This window comes from Fragaria vesca, linkage group LG1, assembly GCF_000184155.1.
Source record: "Fragaria vesca subsp. vesca linkage group LG1, FraVesHawaii_1.0, whole genome shotgun sequence".
Classification (NCBI taxonomy): domain Eukaryota; kingdom Viridiplantae; phylum Streptophyta; class Magnoliopsida; order Rosales; family Rosaceae; genus Fragaria; species Fragaria vesca.
Window position 1 is genome coordinate 12,431,191 of NC_020491.1, and position 18,530 is coordinate 12,449,720.

An 18,530-nucleotide genomic window follows, 5' to 3' on the forward strand; every position below is an offset into this window, starting at 1 on the left:
TATATATACTCTCTCTCTCTCTCTCTCTCTCTCTCTCTCTCTCTCTCTCTCTCTCTCTCTCTCTCTCTCACACACACACACACACACACACACTCACGAGATGTGTGATGCGTTAACAAGATGGTTCACATGTCTTGGAACTTTGTGAAGAAGATGTAGCTAGCTAGCATCGCAAGAAGTATCAGATTCACAAGGAAACAAAATGTATATCAAATAATATCATTTCTGTTCTGCCAACAAATTGTACCAAACGCTCTATATATGTTTGTTTGTTTGTTCTCTTAGCGAGCTATGTTCTACCCGAACTTTTACGAGGGGAGATGTTACACCTAATGCTTAATGTTCTTTTTCTAAGTAACTTCAATGAAAAAATGTGAATGGAAATTGTAGATTTCACTATGCTTTGACCGAATTAACGCAAAAAGAATTTTGGTTTAAAAATATTTCTTGGCACCTAACCAGTTGATGGTAACCTAGCTATATATCAAACTAATTTTTTGAACGTGAATGAGGAATGGTTCAAGTACTGTAGGTGTTTGTGATTTCTCAATCCGCAATCAAATAATATTTAGGAATAATTGAAGAATCCGTAATTAAATTGTGAAAGAACCAAATTGTGAGATCTGGATTCTTTGGCTGGTAATTCCTCGGCGGATTCTTGTGGACTGAAGATCCATTATTGCGGTTCGTCTTCTGAGTTTTTCGGTCTTTGTAGGCAGGCGAGGAAAGTCAACTTACGAGCAGATGTAAAAAAAAAAAAAGGATACAAAATGACTAGAGGTGCAATTCAAGAGTTGTGTTGGAGGTATATTTTTCCAAAAGAAAAACTAGCATGCTCATGAAACCCTTTTATCCACCTTTTTGAGGTACTGTTTTACCAATTTATGGGACCTGAGGAGCTGTGAAAATAGCATTTAGTTAGTTATTAGCTCCTGCAACATGTAAATTAATCCTCCCATCTTGATCTTTGATCTTTATGTTCAGTCTGTTCTGCAGTTAGCATTTAGCTCCGGCCTGCCACTTATAGTCTAGTTATTTCTTGGTCCGCTACCTCATAACAGTATAGTTTAACAAAGTAAGGCTTATTGCTAATACTGAAGTACCAAACCGAAAAAATATTACGCGATTTGAGTCCTAAAAGTGATAATTGCATGTACGAGACATTCAACTCTTATACTAAAATGTGCTTGTGACTTTGTGCACTAGCGTCCAGGTCGAGATAGATCATAGTTGACAATCTAAACTCCAAACCGCAGTGAACTCCATCTGGATTCTCAGATAGTCCAGCTGTTTGAAGTGTTAAAACCGTTAAGAACTTAAGATCGAGATCCTGAATCTGACTGTTGGACCCTTCAACCTTGACACTGACCACACTAGTACTACGCCAATTTCCAATTTCATGTTGAATTGTTCAACATGAGACAATATTCAATTTCTAAACCAAGAAAGTTCATGGAGAATATTTTTATCATTACCCTAACCGTGATGCAATTGCAGAAACAAGTCCTCAAATTAACTGTTTAGAATGACTTCCTAAACGTTTCACCACCTTGGTTCTCAATTCTCTATCTCACTATAGTGTATTATGTTTAAAAATTTATAACTAGATGCGATTTTCTTTCCGATAACTAAAAATATTACATACAGCAACAACAAGCTAGCTTGTGGTCTAATGATATTATCAGTTTTAAATCAAAGACATTTACAATCGTTGATTAGAGCAGTTAGAATATTCAACTCCGACAAATTTCAGTATCATCAATAACATAACGAGTTAAACAATGAGCAACATCATTAGTAAGCATGTTCCCATGCACCACTCATCAATTTCCATGGAGAAAGAAAATGTTGTGGTAACAGGACAAGAAAATGTAGCTAGGCCAAGAGAAAATTTGCAAGAATATGAAAGGACTTGACAGTCAAGTTTCTCTAGAAGAAAAACTTTGAGGTAGACAAGTGGTGGAAAATTGGGAAAAACAGTGTTTACTTGACCATACCATCTTAGACGGCAATGACTTCAGTGCTCTCCTATTAAACCCCGAAGATAATGTGACAATTACTAATCTTTCATATGATATGATATGATACTGCCATAGCTCTCCTACTTCTGTCAAACCAGAGTTTCACAAACTGCTTCACATTTTAGTACTACTGCTTCTCTTCTCTTTACACCATGCTTGATCAGTGCCAAAAGTTCCCTAGGAATCAGCTCTATGTAACCTGCCATGTCCACAGCAGACAAGAGAGTGCAGAAGACAAAGAGTTTGGTTTCTGGACTGCATGGGATTTTCAAGCTCAGGCATGTCTTGAAGAAGATCTCGGTGCTCACACACCGCGGTTATGGGAAACAAACACCAAATTTGAGTCTTCTCCTTTGCTCCCCCAAAACCATCACCACAGTGATCTATCTCCCAAGTCACGAAGACGTGTGATTCTTGAAAGCAGGACCGAACTTATGCAGATGGTTCAAAACATGCCAGAGTCATGTTATGAACTTTCTCTGAAAGATCTTGTTGGTGAGCAACAAGGTGAGCAGAAGGCTGGAGAAGGCACTGATGTTGAAGAGAAGAGCTTTGACTTCAACAATCAAGCTCAAATCAGGAACCAGAAGAAGAAAACAACCTACAAGACAAGGCAGATATCGCGGACTTCTAGTATGGAAAGCGAAACATTCCTTATCAAGATGTTCTTTCCAACTTTTCTAGGCTCAAAGAAGAAAGGAAAAGCAGCTGGGAATTGCTCAAAAGTTTCCCCAAGGCCATCACTTGAAGGACCTGAGAACCATAAAGATTTGTGTGTTGATAGCACAGGCAGCAGAAGAAGGTACTCAACTGATTTTGTTCTTAAATTATTATAATTGTTGATACTAGTAAGAAGCCTAATACTGAAATACGGTACCTTAATCAGTTTGGATGTGCGATTTAAAACTAATGGACTATTCATCTCTCTCAACATTGCAGGGCTTCTGATGACGATACATTACCTAGTTGCTGGACCTTCTTCCAGAGCAAGAAAGGCAAAAGCAAAAGACCAAGGGGAAGCTGATTCTAAGCAACTGTGTATGTGTTTATTAGCCAACAAACTGGAGCCTCACTGTAGATCTCTCTCTAGCTGGAAATCGAAACTAGCAAAATAAATGAGAAATTTCAGTAGAATTGGAATCTATTACAAACAAAGTGATTTCACCCTTTGTAAGCATCCAAGTCTAACTGCTACTAGTTACTCGTCAGAAACAATCCATAATACCAGTTCACAAGAACACCCACCACACTCGAGGTCTAGATCATGAACCTTGATTTTGGAATGTGGAACACCATTGACTAGCAACGACACTGTTACACAGCCATTTCCAAATTTTGCAGCAAACAGAATTTTGACTAATAAAACACGTATATGGGAAATTTGCAGGTCTCAAACACTTGCATTAGTCCAGACTTTGGAACCATCTATACCACCCAGTTTCAGATTCAAACTAAAAATGCTAAAGAATTTAACTAGTGTTAAGCCGCTGGGGTTTGCGGGTACACTAACATGAATGGGTTAGGTTGATTCCATGTCTAGTACAAATACCACAAATAGGCAGCAGACATGAATGGCAAGTCACTGACTCACAACTTGCAAGGAATCAAGAAAAGTAGAAAACTTTTGCAACTTTATATTAGCAACAACCTGATAATAATGGTTGCTATGTTACATGCAATACAACAGGCAGACTGCTATGATACAACAGGAAGACTGCTACCCAGTACCCACAGATTCAGAGTCCTGAGGGTACAAGTCAGCTATCTGGTGAACACCCTCAGTTTGAATTTTGCCTAGATCAACAACTAGCATTCAATTTAATAAGAACTGGAATTGGAGTAGAAGCTTTTCCTATTATATTTCTATGAACGCTATGAGTAGTGAAAAAAATATTATAAAACAAAAAATTATACCAGAAAACAATTGGTATACTTGGACACCTGAAGATTAGCAGATTTGGTTTCTTCTTCCCAGAGTTTGGATCTATATTTGTGCAATAAGGAGTTCATTCCATGTGTCTGGAATTCCAGGTAGGCACCAGTGCAAGCAATCATTTCCAGCAGCAGTACCTCTAATGGTGTAGCGGGATACGTGACCTTCATCCCTCAATTGAGAAAGAGCAGTGATGTCCAGAATCTTTGTCTTTGTACCTCTCAAAGCAGCCTCAATGACTACATCACTTGACCCTTCTTGGACCACTTCACTTCCTCCAGACAACGGAGTAGTATTATCACAAGATCCCCCGGTATTCCAGTCACCATTAAAGAAATGCCTTGGTGAGATGGTCCTGAAGAATGTTTTGAGGTGGGGATGTGATGGAAGTTGTGAATCAAGCCACCTGACAACACTATGTATGGTAAAATTCTTCGCTCTGTCAATTTGTGCACGCCTTTTATCTTGATTGGGTTTTCCATCTACATACATTACCCACCGATTTCCATTTATTTTCCCCCTGTTCCAATGATGCCCAGTATTAAGAACCAACACATCAAATCTATCAAGGTACTGCCTCATGAAAGCTGGGGGACGGTCCAAATGCATCGCAACATCAGTGGTTCGGTTTGAGCTGTTAAGTGGCACAAGGTCACAGAGGCTGGCCGACCAGTAATACAAAATGGTGGTATTGGTCTTAGGAAATCTATAGGCCCAGCCATCAGGACGAATGGCTCCACGACGTTTGACAAGGCCATATTCTTTTCCCACATTTTGAACTTCTAGGCTTTCTTCTCCACCAGTAGCCATACACATTAAAGACTGGAACTGCTGTCGGCCCAAAGAATCTCCTATAAAAGCAATTGTCTTGTCCTGCATTCTGAAAGGTAGGACACATTTAGGAAACTGATGAAGAATTAAAAATTGTGGTATGCAAAGCATCAAATCCTGAAATCATGAAAAGCCATGTGGTCCATATAATTACAGGATTCAGGAGTAAGAACGTATGGATCATAATTGTTCATGACTTGGGGACACATTTGGAAAGTCGTGGGAAGGAGAAGTCAGAAGCAGGGGAAAGCATATACTTATATTGTCATCATTCGAACTGTGCAATAACTGGATATATTATAAGATAAAACTAAGAAGCATCTAATAAGGCAATTAGCATGTTCTGTACTCCAAAAAGTTTTGTAACAATTACACATGAGAATAACTGAAATAAACAGTCAAATCACATTTGTTTCATCCAGTGAAAGATATGAATTTAAATTGAAAATGCTACCTTCTCAAGAATGAAGATCGCTCGAAGTCTGGCATTTCACAACTGTCTGGCTTCCACCGGTATCCCTCAAAAGAGAAATCTGGTCGTTGTGTCAGTCTGCAAGCCCACATTGCTGATAACCATTGCTTACAATGAAACCCAGAATACAATGGTCGCCTGATGTCTGGAATCCATCTACCCTTGGCAAAATTACAGACTGCAAGGGTGAAACTGAACAGTCTTAAAACATTGAATCAAATGGGACATGTTAACACATGCTGAGATGAAGTGGGAAACTAAAAGCCAACCTAATAAAAAATATATATAAATATTTTGTAGATAGATAAAGTCATTACAGAAATATTAAAAGTTTGATATATAAATATGCAAAGTTCATTCTAGTAGTTTTCTAGAAAGTTTCTGTAGTTAGATAAAGTTTCTGTTCCATACAATGATGGCATATTGACAACTGAGTGATATCTGATATGTGTAACGTTAATACTGCAAACACTTTTCACAGGCAGCTTTGTCATATTATTATTCTATGAGACTTCATGTTACCTGAGTAAATAAAAAATATATATGAAAAAAGAACTTTTGATCACAAGTCCATTTGCAACAAAAAAGAAGATACTACTCAGTGATTAACAACAGAAGAATAGTAAGCGTTACAGCACTGCTATAAGTAATTTTACCTTTACGTTGGTCAGTAGATGTTGCATTCAGATTATGCCCGTCCATTATAGGAGAAAATGCATAATCTGTTGGTGCAACACCAGAGTTTTCTATTTTCTTTGTTTCATCTATTGTAGCAGAAGGTGTATCCTTCCCTTGAATTGGTGCAGCACCAGAATTTTGTATTTTGTTTGTTTCTTCTATATCCTTCCCTTGAATATTCCTGTCTGTCTTCGTAGACTTTGAGGAATTCTTTGGGGAGTCCTCCAGAAAATCTATATTGGAACAAACAAAAAACTATCAGCATTTACAAAAATCCAGGAGCAAATTTGAAAGGATTCTTTATATCTATAAAATGTCAATATCTTAAGAATGTATCATGAAGAACAAACAAACTGGTGATGACTGATGAGTAGCTTACACTATAACGTTTTATTACTCAGCACAAATTTCTCTGCATGCACCTTATTTTACCAAATGAGAAGTGAAAGGCTAGAATGCATAGATCCCAATTACTAGGACAGATACACAAGTTCATCAATCATGTCATTCTCCTACCTTCATATGGCTTTTCATTTCAGCACTGAGCAATAAGACAGGCAAAAATTCATTCGCATCCCTAGTTTGTTCCACCACTAACTTCTTATCCGGCAAGCAATTGGTAGTCTACTTCTTTTTGTAATTCATTCTAAAGAAGTAACAACTGAAACGTAGAAAACAGAAGTATGGGACGTTACAGTATCGGTACAGCCCTATACTCATTTTTACTATTTCCAACAGTTTTCTACAGACAATTAATCTTGCTAAAGAGTTCATTTGTAAAGGTACTGTATTATTTGGAGTGATAGTGTAAATCATCATTTAGATGATACAGTCACCACTTACTGCTCTGTGGTGTACAGTTATTAATTGTTGGGCAATGAATAATGTAAGCAGGATGAATTTTCCAAACAGCTACTTCATACGGCATAAGTTAGAACCCAAGTTAGATACTCTCTACCTATGTAGAACGAACCATATATGAAGTTTATAGCCAATGGAGTTAGCATGGAGGCCTTGGAACTTGGCAATCTTGTTCAGAGAAGAGATAAAAGCCATGTACCAAAACATAGCCCCTCAGTCTTTTTAAGTGCTAGCCATCAAAATATTTAAAGCAAGCATGTGGCAAGATTGACTCAAATGAATCCAACTAAAAGCAATAGAATAAAACATCTTAAATAGTAAAAAGAAAATCCTTACGTAAATGTTGGCTAATCTAATGTAATCACTTCTCATGCACAATTCAATAATTTAACACGCCATCGTTCTTTAATACATTGTTCAAATATATAAACATTGAAGGAAAAACAGATAATAATGAAGGGGAAGCAAAGCATACAAAAGATGGACTTATTTGCATATGTTCAGGTTGGCAGACAAACCTATTGAAGGAATTGGAAACCGTTCTCGGGCCAGTAGTAGAGTATCCGCAAAAGGATTTTTCTCCCAAGCCCAAAGTAGTATGGTTGTACATACAAGGGCAGTCAGAGTGACAGAGACTAATCTCCCCATCATGTTATAGTTGAATCCACCTTTCATCTCCCAAGTGAAAGGCACTTGCTCAAGAACACCTCAATTAATATGTTTGGCAAAGGTCTATCATATTATCTCTGGTAGTGACTGTAGTCTTACAGAAGGCTTCAGCTATGTCTGATGCCCTTCTGCAGTAAGGGTTGTCTCATTGAAGGCTTCAGCTGATTGTGATGCAGAAAACGGCAAAATAAGTAAATAAGTAATAAAATGGGGGATAGAGAGCGAACTTGTAAGGACCCAACTAAAGCTCACAAAAAGAATAAAATCTCAAAAGAGATTAACAAAATAACAGCTAGCATATCACAGATCAACGCCAAATTGTCATATATTTGAGAAAAATAACTTATGGGAACCTTCAGAAGAGGATGTCTGCAAGTGCTGACAGACAAAATACCCATTCAAATGGCCTGTGTATTTTGCACACCTGCATCTTGGCCATCCGCCTCTGAGTTGATTCCAAATACTTATAAATGGATTTTCAAACAACTGGTTTATGCTGAATGAAGTCTTTTAAGTGGACCAAGTAACATCTAGAGAGTGAATGGCCTGTGTATGCAACAATGTTTCAAAGCTTTTGAGCTGCTTCAACACATTAGAGACCATGGAACAGCACTATAGATGCGACGTAAAAGAATTGCATCGGATAGTAAATAGAAAAAGTTTCCAAAGTGTTATTATTAGTAGTAATTATAAAAAGCAAATTGATGCTTCTAGGAGCAAGAATCTGCATCTTTAGCATATAATTTATTGGTAAAATATGACCTAAAAATAGGACAGTCTAGATAAATGCTTCCCACAAAGTCAACCACCAATATATGGTCTTCAGAAGAGCACAGGTTGCTTAGGTTCTCATATGTATAACAATATATGACTTACAAAAAATTTGAAAATTAATTAAAAATAATAACCTTTTACTATAAATACCAAATTCTAACTCATGGCGGCTCTAGTAATTGTTCACAAGTGCATGTTAAAACTCAACCAGATTCCCAAATGCTTACTACAAGATGAACACATATTCAGCAGTTCATCGAAACTAGAAACTTCCAATGCAACTCGTTTTGTTATTGTAAAAACACTGAAATTAAATTAAACCTACTTTAAGCAAAAAGGATTGATGTATGTTTAAACCAATACGAATAATAGACGTAAATATTAACTGCTAGCTATACAGTGATTCTTGACTGGGTTGAATACAGAGAATAAAGGGTAAATAACATATGATAAGGACATGATTACAGCAGTTTAACAGATTAAACTTGACTATTATGCACAATTCTGTATTTCAGATTCTCAATCCAAGAGAATTTTAGAATATACAGATCATTACTACAAGAGGCCAATATTTGAATTTAGGTTACTACTTTTGTTAGACAACAGCAACTTTATAATGAAAAATTGGTTTCAGATTCTCAATCCAAGAGAACTTTAGAATATACAGATCATTACCAAAAACACAAGAGGCCAATATTTGAATTTAGGTTACTACTTTTGTTAGACAACAGCAACTTTTTAATGAAAAATTGGTTAATTAATGGTATAAGACATGCTCCTACAGTTACTATTTATAACTGAACAGAATGGATATCAATGAACCAGACGATTTCACTTCACTTTAGATCATATGTATTTCGACTTCAATTCAGCAGAAATGAGTAGAATTAGCTTTGACTTTGTAAACAAGGATGCAAACATATCTATAAATTCCAAGTTAACGACTATTTGGAGTCTTTGGTAAAGATGGCATTCCTGGTTTGATGCTCAACAGTTGCATAGAATGGGATTCTCTCATTGATCACTCAAACCTACAAATATATCAAAACCCCAAAAGAGGGAAACCCTTGCTTATTCAGCTAAAACCCAAAAGAGGCAAAGCCTTGCTTGATCAAGTAAGCAACAAATCAACTCATCATTTAGATTGATTTTACACCAAAACCCAAATAAGGGAAAACTTCTCTGCATCACCTAAACTCAAAACAAGCAATAAAGGCAGTAACTTTCTAACAGCATTGAGAAGCAGCCATTGCTACAAGCCTGAAAATCATTAAAAGAAATGAAATTGGGTGTGCATTAAATAAGAACCTGAATAAAGTAAGCTCCTTTGGTCCAATTGCTGAAGCCCTTATCAGAATGTGGCTGAGATCCACAGCATTCAGATTTGAGAGAGAGATTGAAGCAGCAGGTAATGAACAGCGACACTTAGAAAAACAGGACCAATCCAATTGCGACGCGACAAAATGGTTAGGGAGGTGTTGGTCATTCCAGGGAAAAGACAGAGGTTATGTTTGTCCAATTGCGACTAAAAGTTAATTGACTCAGTTATGGTAGATGCCGTCAATAACGGCGTTAATTAATCATCACCTGACATATTCTTGGACCCTCCGATCTACAAACAATCAGTTTATCTCTCTCTTCCCATTTCCCAAAATCAGAGATGTCGGTGGAGGAGATGGTGACGGCGAGGGCGTATCTGGTAAGAATGTTGGTAGATATATAGTGGAGGTGCTGAAAGACACTCGAGGAAGTCAAAAGAGAGCGCTCGGGGGGATTTGAAGGTATTACAACCCAATTGTGAAGGGGGGTGATGGAATCAGGCGGGAATCAAATCGACGGGGATCAATTGTTGGCTCAAGGCCTCGTTGAAATCGAGGAGGAACAGATCCATATTGTTATGTTATGCACAAGGTACGTGCCCGCGCGTTGCTGCAGTTTGTAATAACGGTTATTAACTACCTTTAATTTTTTTGTTTGAATGATTGATACCAACCATCAAAATAGATAGCACTAAAGGAAGATACTATCATAAAGCACGGATCAAAATCGATAGAATTTATGCAACATACATAAGAAAAGATAAAAGATATGAAGTGTTGGAAATTTAATGTAGACATAAAATATAGATATTTCTCATACTGTAACAGATAACTTAAATTTCAATATTCAACATGCCTGAAAGTTGCTTCATTTACAACTGATAATTTTTTTTTTCCAGTTAAATCTAGTTATCCACTCAAGAACCCAACACCAAACCGAATTTACACATTTAATCTGATACCTCCAAAATGCAACACACTTTGCAACACATTCTCAAAAAGAACAGAAACAAACTAAACTGACATTTCGCTCTCTAATACATCTTTCCTTTCAAACTTAGATAGATAGGGACAGGGAGTCATCTATTCTGTCAGTACTCTTTCATTTACACAAAACCGAATTTACACATTTAATCTGATACCTCCAAAATGCAACACACTTTGCAACACATTCTATAAAAAAACAAGAAACAAACTAAACTGACCTTTCGCTCTCTAATACATCGTTCCTTTCAAACTTAGATAGATAGGGACAGGGAGTCATCTATTCTGTCAGTACTCTTTCATTTACTGCCTTCTCAGCCAACTGGTTTCCTTCGAGTCCTGAGACGGGCAAAAGATTGCTATGAGGCAGAGGAAGACCATGTCTGATCCAAAAGTATCACCATTAAATATATGTTCACGCCTAATTCGCTACATCATGAAAAAAAATTCTTAAATAGTGGCATGTCATTCTCAATTCAAAGGTTTACTCCACCTCAAAGTTTCAAGAGATATCAGCATTCCCTAAAGAACGTTCATGTTAAATAAATAGTCTCAAATCCAAAGAAAGTTTGACACATGAGTAAATACAATTAAATAGGCAAATAAACTTGTTTTCGTACTTGTATTAGAATATGCTCAAATACTCGGTTTTTTCCATACTTTTGAATACACAATAGATGCTGCAGAGAATGCCTCTATCCATTGGTATTGCAATCAAAACAACACTTCAAAATTCAATTACACACACGAAAAAAGCTCCAAACTGAAACCAAGTTGCAGTAGCATTGATCTCTAAACTCACATTTGGCATTGTACCGGTGTGAGATTTCTTCTATGAGGTATATCCATTTATGTTGACTTTTTGATGAGGTAAACATTTGCATTGTTTGTCGTTTAAACTCATACGATACACTAATAAAGAACATTTGTTATTATTTTTGTACCATCTTGCTCAACATAGAACAAACTTACTATCAAAACTCCAAAACAAACCCCCAAAGCAAAAACAAAACTAAAAAAGATAAGATAAAAATCTTTACCTTTCCTTCAGGGATATAATATTAACATCATATCCAGAGAAGACATTATCATTAAAAGCCAACCAAACTGACACAGAAGCTTTCATCAATTTCCAGGAATAAATGAGGAAACCCAAAAAAAACTGCATAAAAGAAAGAGCACTTAAATCAATATCCAATTAGTAAAAAAAAAAAACGTAAACAGTTTCAAACCAAGTAAGTTTAGTAAATATGAAAATATGCAGAAGTTTTCACACAAGACTAAATAGAATTAGATAGGCACACGCTTGTGTTCATACTTATGCTATAATCTTTTCTCACTTCTTTCCATACTTGTGAATACACATTAGATACTGCAGCCAATGCTACAATTCATCAGTGCAAGATCTGCATCAAAGAAAATGAACACCCGTCAGGAATAATAATAATAATAATAATGCATGGATCCCCTTATTTCTGAATCTCTCCCTTTTCCCTTTGCTATGTTTCCTTTGCACAATCAATCGAAAAAAGAGGATTGAGTACCTGAATTGAGTACTACAGTTTTTTATTGAAATTATAATGAAATCAAAATATAAAACTCGGTACTACAGTTTTATACAACAACAGTGATCATTTTTTCTTTTTCTCACTATGAATTAACCTTTTGAAGATCAGTTTTCACTCGATTGCTCAATAGTTTTATACAACATTGATTAATTTTTCTTTTTCCGACTATGACAAAACCTTTCAAAGATCAGTTTTCACTCCCTCAATAGTTACTCTGTCATCTTTATCAGTGTGCCACAGTGTAAATATATCCCACTTCCTTCACACTCTGCAATTACCATCAGCAATTGCAGAAGAAAATTTACAATAATCACATATTTTCTGAATCACACATCACAACACGATAGTAGTCAATGATCTACTAAGACTCATTACATGATCAATCAAATATGCTTACCCGTAAGTCCTTTTTTACCTAAACCATGGAGCAATTTCTGCTCTTGTGACCATGGATGTTCTGCAGTCACAATAGGAAAGGGAAATTTCATTAAAAAAAATGATATTGTAGAAGCATTTATCCATGTACTTCATCGGCAGGCATAGAACACAAACTTCATGTCAGATTGATTTTCATATACAAAGGGGTTACTCCAGTTTCAAAAAAGCCTCATGACTCATTGCATTCAAGTAACTCTATTTGAAGCCATACTTATGCTTATGTTCATAAGTGAGCTCGTAAGTGAGCAAAACAGACCCATAAAAAGGGGAAAAAAAATAGAAGCACACTAATGTACAGTCTTTTAGAAGCACGTACCCCATCACAAAACTGAATTTCAGATAAGTTGCATACTAAGCATCAATGCTAAATACTGTCATTTGTCTTTGCTGCCCTTTTAGTTTTGCACATTTCAGATTTTGCTTTTGCCCATTGACAAACCTCAGTAACTCGCAATTATCTTAATAAGTATTTACGGTGACTAAAACAACATTTCATATAGATATGTCTTTTCCTATCTCAATATGTTATAAATAATGTTGTTGTCCATTAGTGCAACCAAAACAACACTTCAAATACACACAAAAAAGGTCCAAACTAAACTACACTTGAAGTAGCATTGATCTCTCAATTCTCTAACTTAAAACATTGGACCGGTGTTAACTCTATTGGTTAATCCACTTATCTCCAATTCTTGATGCAGTAAACTTTTGCATCTTTTGTCATTTAAACTCAAAAACATAGACAAAAAAGTTTCAACCTTAATCCACTTGCAGCAGCGCATTGATCTTTAAACTGGCTTTAGATATTGAACCGGTGTCAAATTCCTTCTACTGTATTGGTTAATCCATTTATCTTGAATTCTTGATGTAGTTAACATTTGCATTGTTTGTCGTTTAAACTCATATGATACACAGAGAAAGAACATTTGTCCTTATTTTTGACCATTTTGGAGAATTTGTCCTTATATGGACAATTGCAATTTTGAGTACGCACATCATCTAAATGTTATAGATATCAAAATCATATATAGACATCAAAATCCTAAAACAGACAAACCCATAACCAAATAGCCAGACACATCAAATAACAAAAACACGTGATTCTCATTGTAGTAAACGATGAACCTCTACAATCAATAACCACGCAAGACCGAAATACTAATACACTATGGAAGCTTTCAATACAAATCAAACCATTAACATTTAAGTAAAAAAGGAATAAGTAAATACTTGTCCCGACACTGACGACTGTTGTCTAAGAAAAAAGAAACCTCTGCAAAACAGCCAAACACCCAATTTGATTAAATCAAAGAAATAGCCAACATGCAAAGCTAAATCAGAAAATCAAACAGCTAATCTAACCAAAGGAACGGACATCAAAGTACCTGAGTAAATGGGATTAAGACCGAATCAATGCGATCACTATCCAGGTAGCCACCACTACAGAACACAACAAAAAATATCAACCCCAATCAAATCAAACCACTGACATGCGAACAGAAATAGGAAGAAAAACCTGTTGACCCGTGTACCTTTGGAAGGCGGAAGAAGCCAAAAACAACCCAAAAGAGTCGGCAAGACAAACCCAACCACCGCCCGAATGGAACTCCTCCAAAGATAACCTAAATAAGGAGAGACTCAATAAAGAGAAGAAAGGAGTAACATTCAAGAATCTGAGATGAAGATAATACCTCTAATTCAAAACGCCAATCATACAAAAACCAAGCACATATGACTTTAATCAATTGGAAGAATCTTGAAAAAAAAAATGAAAAAAAAAAAGAAATTGAAAACCAATTACCTAGATCCATGTTCTTTCACCTTGGTTCGGGTTTGATTGGAATCGGTCATCCTTTTTCTTCATCTCCAGCATCATGCGCAAGAGATTGTTGAGACAGAGAGACTGGAGAGTGTGAGAGGAAAAAGAAAATGTCAAGCTCTAATGCGTGGAGCAACTTTGTGGAATGAGGACAGTTTTGCAATTATTGACAAATCTAGGGCAAAAACAAAATTCATGAAACTTTAGGGGAAGAACACAATTCGTCATAGATATGAACAATAGTTTTTTCCTTATTGTTTTATTATATATAATAATGGCGGATCAATGTTGGGTACTTGGGTTAGATGAAGGTCTTTTTTGGTTTGATTTCTTAATTGATTTTCTGGGCTTTTGAATTTTGGTTTATGGGTTGGCTAAAATCAATCTTAGTTTATGTGAGAATGAAGAAATAAAACAAAATAATAGTACTTGTACAATATGAGATAGTAGATAAGATTGAAAGGAAGGCAGATAGTCGAAGACTAGGAGTGCTGGAGGTGAAGATGATAGGTGGTTGAGCTGGATGGGGAGAGGGAGGCAGTGGAGAGAGACTAAACTGCTCTAGTAAAACCAAAATTACATGTGGTTAATAGTGTTATTAACGACATGTACAGTAACTGGGTTGGGTTTGATTGTTCAGTACCAATGCGTTATTTGTCTAAATTGAGAAATCTTAATTATCAGTGACCAAAAATTCGTGTATTGTTGTTAAAATTTTCCCAAAACGAAATTACCTATAAATTTACCATAATGGCTAGAGAGTAAAAAGGCTTAAACCCAACCCATACAGGACTAAAGCCCGACCTAATATCCATTCCTCACTCTCTCTCTCGTATAGCTCGAACCAGCGTCATGCTTGCCGGAGGAATCACCCACCACCGTATCAATCTGGTGGCTCTTCAACCCTGGACCACATTGTCTCCGACCTGCCGCCTCTTCTGCAAGTGTTGCTAGTGAGTCGCTTCCCTCGCCAAACAAAAACACCTAGACCCACTGCCGCTGCTCAAAGATACAACCTAGTCACCCCTGAGTCTGTGCTGCCGGACATATCTTCCAAGCACCCTCAAACCCAAATTCTAGATTCGTCTATCGCCCCGAAACAAAACTCCTCCACCGTTGTGTTCAAGCACCGATGTCGAAACAATCAAAGCCCAAAGTCTCTCAGCTGGCAGAGCCGGAGATCTCTGTCAAAACTCAGAGCCTCCACTCCGTCTTAGAACCCAATGCCGGAACGTCCTCCATGCATACAGACAACCGCAAGGCCGCCGCTGCACTGCTCTCGAAACCTAGGGTTTCGGTCTAGGGGCTTTTTTATGCTAAAGAGTTCAGGTGAAGAACAATCTTTATGTGCAAAAATATTCGGATGAGTTGTAAGTTTTTATATAATTCAAGTTTAAATTACGAATCTATCGGTAGATTTTTTTGTAATAGTTTGTATTTTTTTTTTATACTTTCTCTTTATTTGAAGGAAAAAATAATTACATCACTATTTATAGTGTCTAACAAGTAAAGTATAAAATGTGAAAACCCTAAGAGACAGAGCGAGCATCGTCTCCCTTTCTATCCAAACGTGCTCGTCCGGCGGCGCACAACACTGTGGGAGCCTCCGTTCTTCATCAGGTTTCTCTTTGTGTTGCTGCCGGACTTGAGATCAATGGCTGACTTGAAGGATATGACTTTGGATTATAGCTCGAGTTTTTGACAGTTCTTGCTTCGATGGTTTAGGCCAATCAATAGTTTTCCTCCTCAGCTCTTCTTTATTTTTTTATGTTATGTCTCTTTCCTTTCTCAGAACTCGGTTTTCATCGACCCTTCACTGTTCAGCCACACATCGATTTAGGTATAGTTTGTCAGTGTGATTTGTGGAGGAACGTATTATTTGACCTTTTTGTGTAATTATTTTAACCTTGAATAGAGTATTTAGCCTCTTTTATATGCTCATCTAATGAAATTTTAATGATCATATATTGTTAGTTCTTTGGTTTTATATTGTGCGTTTGTTCAAGGTATCAAATTCATATGTGTAAAGCTTGAAGAGCCACATTTTAATTTTCGTATAGGGCCGCCAAAAAGTTTGAGACGGCTCTAATTAGATCGTTGTCTATAGCATACCTCATCTCTAATACTGAGCCATGTCATGACAGGTGTGGTGGTTCTCGATATCAATCACTCATCTATGACCAATTCAGCAAATTCCAGCTTTTGTCTTCTTTCTTTTTTTTTTTTTTTTTTGTACATCTTGAGAAATAAGAAGAAAAATTATTGCCGCAGTCCCACAAACAATTTTGACAACTAATATGTCCAAGAAATTTAGATTAAACCAAAACCAAATTGTGTAAATGGTCTTTTTGATCGAGGCTCATGAATATATTTTTTCATGGCCATAATTTTCTTTTCGATTCTCATAGCAAATGAATCCCCATGATTCAATTTATTCTCAAAAGTTCCATACCATGAGAAGGGTCAGGATGTAGAAGAAGGGAACTTGGAACATCCTTGATGAAAGACAAAATTTCGATAATTAAAATTAACAAAAATAGGAACTCTGATTTAAAACTTACTTGGAAAATATATTTAAGCTTGAAACCATTCTTAATACGCTTACGTGTCGATACAAGCTTGAAACAATTCTTGTATTACTCTGTGTTATCAATCTCAAAGCAAGATTACAAAGGCTGCTTTGAATGGGTATCTTAGCTTCTTTGAAGACGAGACATGTTTCTAAGGTACTTCCATGAGATTATGAAGTTGAGATTTCGGGAATGGAGGTTGATTTCTTTGATGGGTGGGTTTGAGCAGTTGGGAGTATACTTTGGTTTTGGAACCAAGAAAGGTTGAAGTTGTAGACTGATTTGAAGGCCTTGGAGACTTGTTCTTGGTCTGTATTGTTGCATGTTAATGTAGATTCCACTATTGCAATAAAAATCAGAAGAAGCAGAAGCCTAAAGAAGAAGATGAATCTCGATCATGTTTGTGAAACAAGTTTTTTTATTTATTTTTTTTCTCAAGTTGTGTCAATGGAAGTGGTGTTTGATGGTCATTTTCGTCATCGTCCATTTTTTATGGGTCCCATGCGAGACACGTTAGCAAACAAACGACGCAGTGACAGAAAATGGCTTATGGGCTTTCATCGGTAGTGAAAATGATGTTTAGATACCACATTGATAGTTTTTTAAGGAATTGAAATTTGTTTAGTCTTTGTGGTTTGAAGTTAACATTTGTTCAGTTATTGTACTTTAAAGACCATACAGATTAAAATAAAACCATAATAACTAAACATATGTCGACTTCAAACCACAATGACTATACAATATTTTACCTTTTTTAAGTGTGGGTATCACTTTAACCGTGCCTCAAGAATTTGGGTACAATGCTGAAATTTTTTCATAATATATCATTAAGTACATAACTGAAAATACATAACGAGCGCCGCCCCCTCACAAGCTCTAGGAGGAAGCCACCGAGTAAGAGGCCAAGATTTATAGATTAAAATCATATTGTATAGGAAAAATGCCCATTTACACAAAAAAATAAAAGTCAAACCCCATTCCAATAACAAATACACAAATCTTTATTAAATTCATAATAAAATAATATTTTAAAGACATTTTTACCCTTGTGTCTTATACACATTTAAAGAGAGAAAATGGAAAAGAGAAAGGACTTTGCCGGAGTCTTGCTGGACTCCGGTCACCAGTTCACAGACTTCAGTCACCGGTAGCCAGAATCCGGTCACCAGAAAATTACTGACCCCTAGTAAACTTGTTATCCACCTCACCAGAATATTACTGTCCCCCAATAAACTTGTTATCCACCCCAATAACATATTACTGACCCCTAGTAAACTTGTTAACCACCCTAATAATATATTACTGACCCCCAGTAAACTTGTTATCCACCCCACAAGAATATTACTGACCCCCAGTAAACTTGTTATGCAACTCATAACATATTACTGACCCCAGTAAACTTGTTAACCACCCTAATAACATATTATTGACCCCTAGTAAACTTGTTATCCACATCAAAACCAATTCACCTTCACCAATTCATTTGCACCAAGCCTAGTCTTTATGTGAAGTTTCCAGATCGGGGATCAAAGAGAGAGAAAGAGAGAGAGAGAGAGAGAGAGAGAGAGAGAGAGAGAGAGAGAGAGAGAGGAG

At 36.5% G+C, this 18,530-nt stretch overlaps 3 protein-coding genes across 3 annotated transcripts; 2 read left to right on the top strand and 1 right to left on the bottom strand.

Annotated features, from left to right (window-relative positions):
- The first annotated feature begins 2,061 nt into the window (after positions 1-2,061).
- Positions 2,062-3,053, top strand: LOC101295653. The gene is made up of 2 exons (XM_004288068.1): positions 2,062-2,823; positions 2,961-3,053. The coding sequence occupies exons 1-2, from the start codon at positions 2,174-2,176 to the stop codon at positions 3,043-3,045; spliced, it is 735 nt and encodes a 244-aa protein (XP_004288116.1). The 5' UTR covers positions 2,062-2,173; the 3' UTR covers positions 3,046-3,053.
- Positions 3,054-3,633: 580 nt separating this feature from the next.
- LOC101293431 lies at positions 3,634-9,601 on the bottom strand. The gene is made up of 5 exons (XM_004288061.1): positions 9,548-9,601; positions 7,315-7,626; positions 5,914-6,168; positions 5,240-5,435; positions 3,634-4,834 (listed from the first exon to the last, which is right to left on the bottom strand). The coding sequence occupies exons 2-5, from the start codon at positions 7,469-7,471 to the stop codon at positions 4,006-4,008; spliced, it is 1,437 nt and encodes a 478-aa protein (XP_004288109.1). The 5' UTR covers positions 7,472-7,626; positions 9,548-9,601; the 3' UTR covers positions 3,634-4,005.
- Positions 9,602-10,047: 446 nt separating this feature from the next.
- LOC101315001 lies at positions 10,048-15,584 on the top strand. Its single transcript, XM_004289231.1, has 2 exons — positions 10,048-10,150; positions 15,206-15,584. The coding sequence occupies exons 1-2, from the start codon at positions 10,050-10,052 to the stop codon at positions 15,582-15,584; spliced, it is 480 nt and encodes a 159-aa protein (XP_004289279.1). The 5' UTR covers positions 10,048-10,049.
- Positions 15,585-18,530: the final 2,946 nt, after the last annotated feature.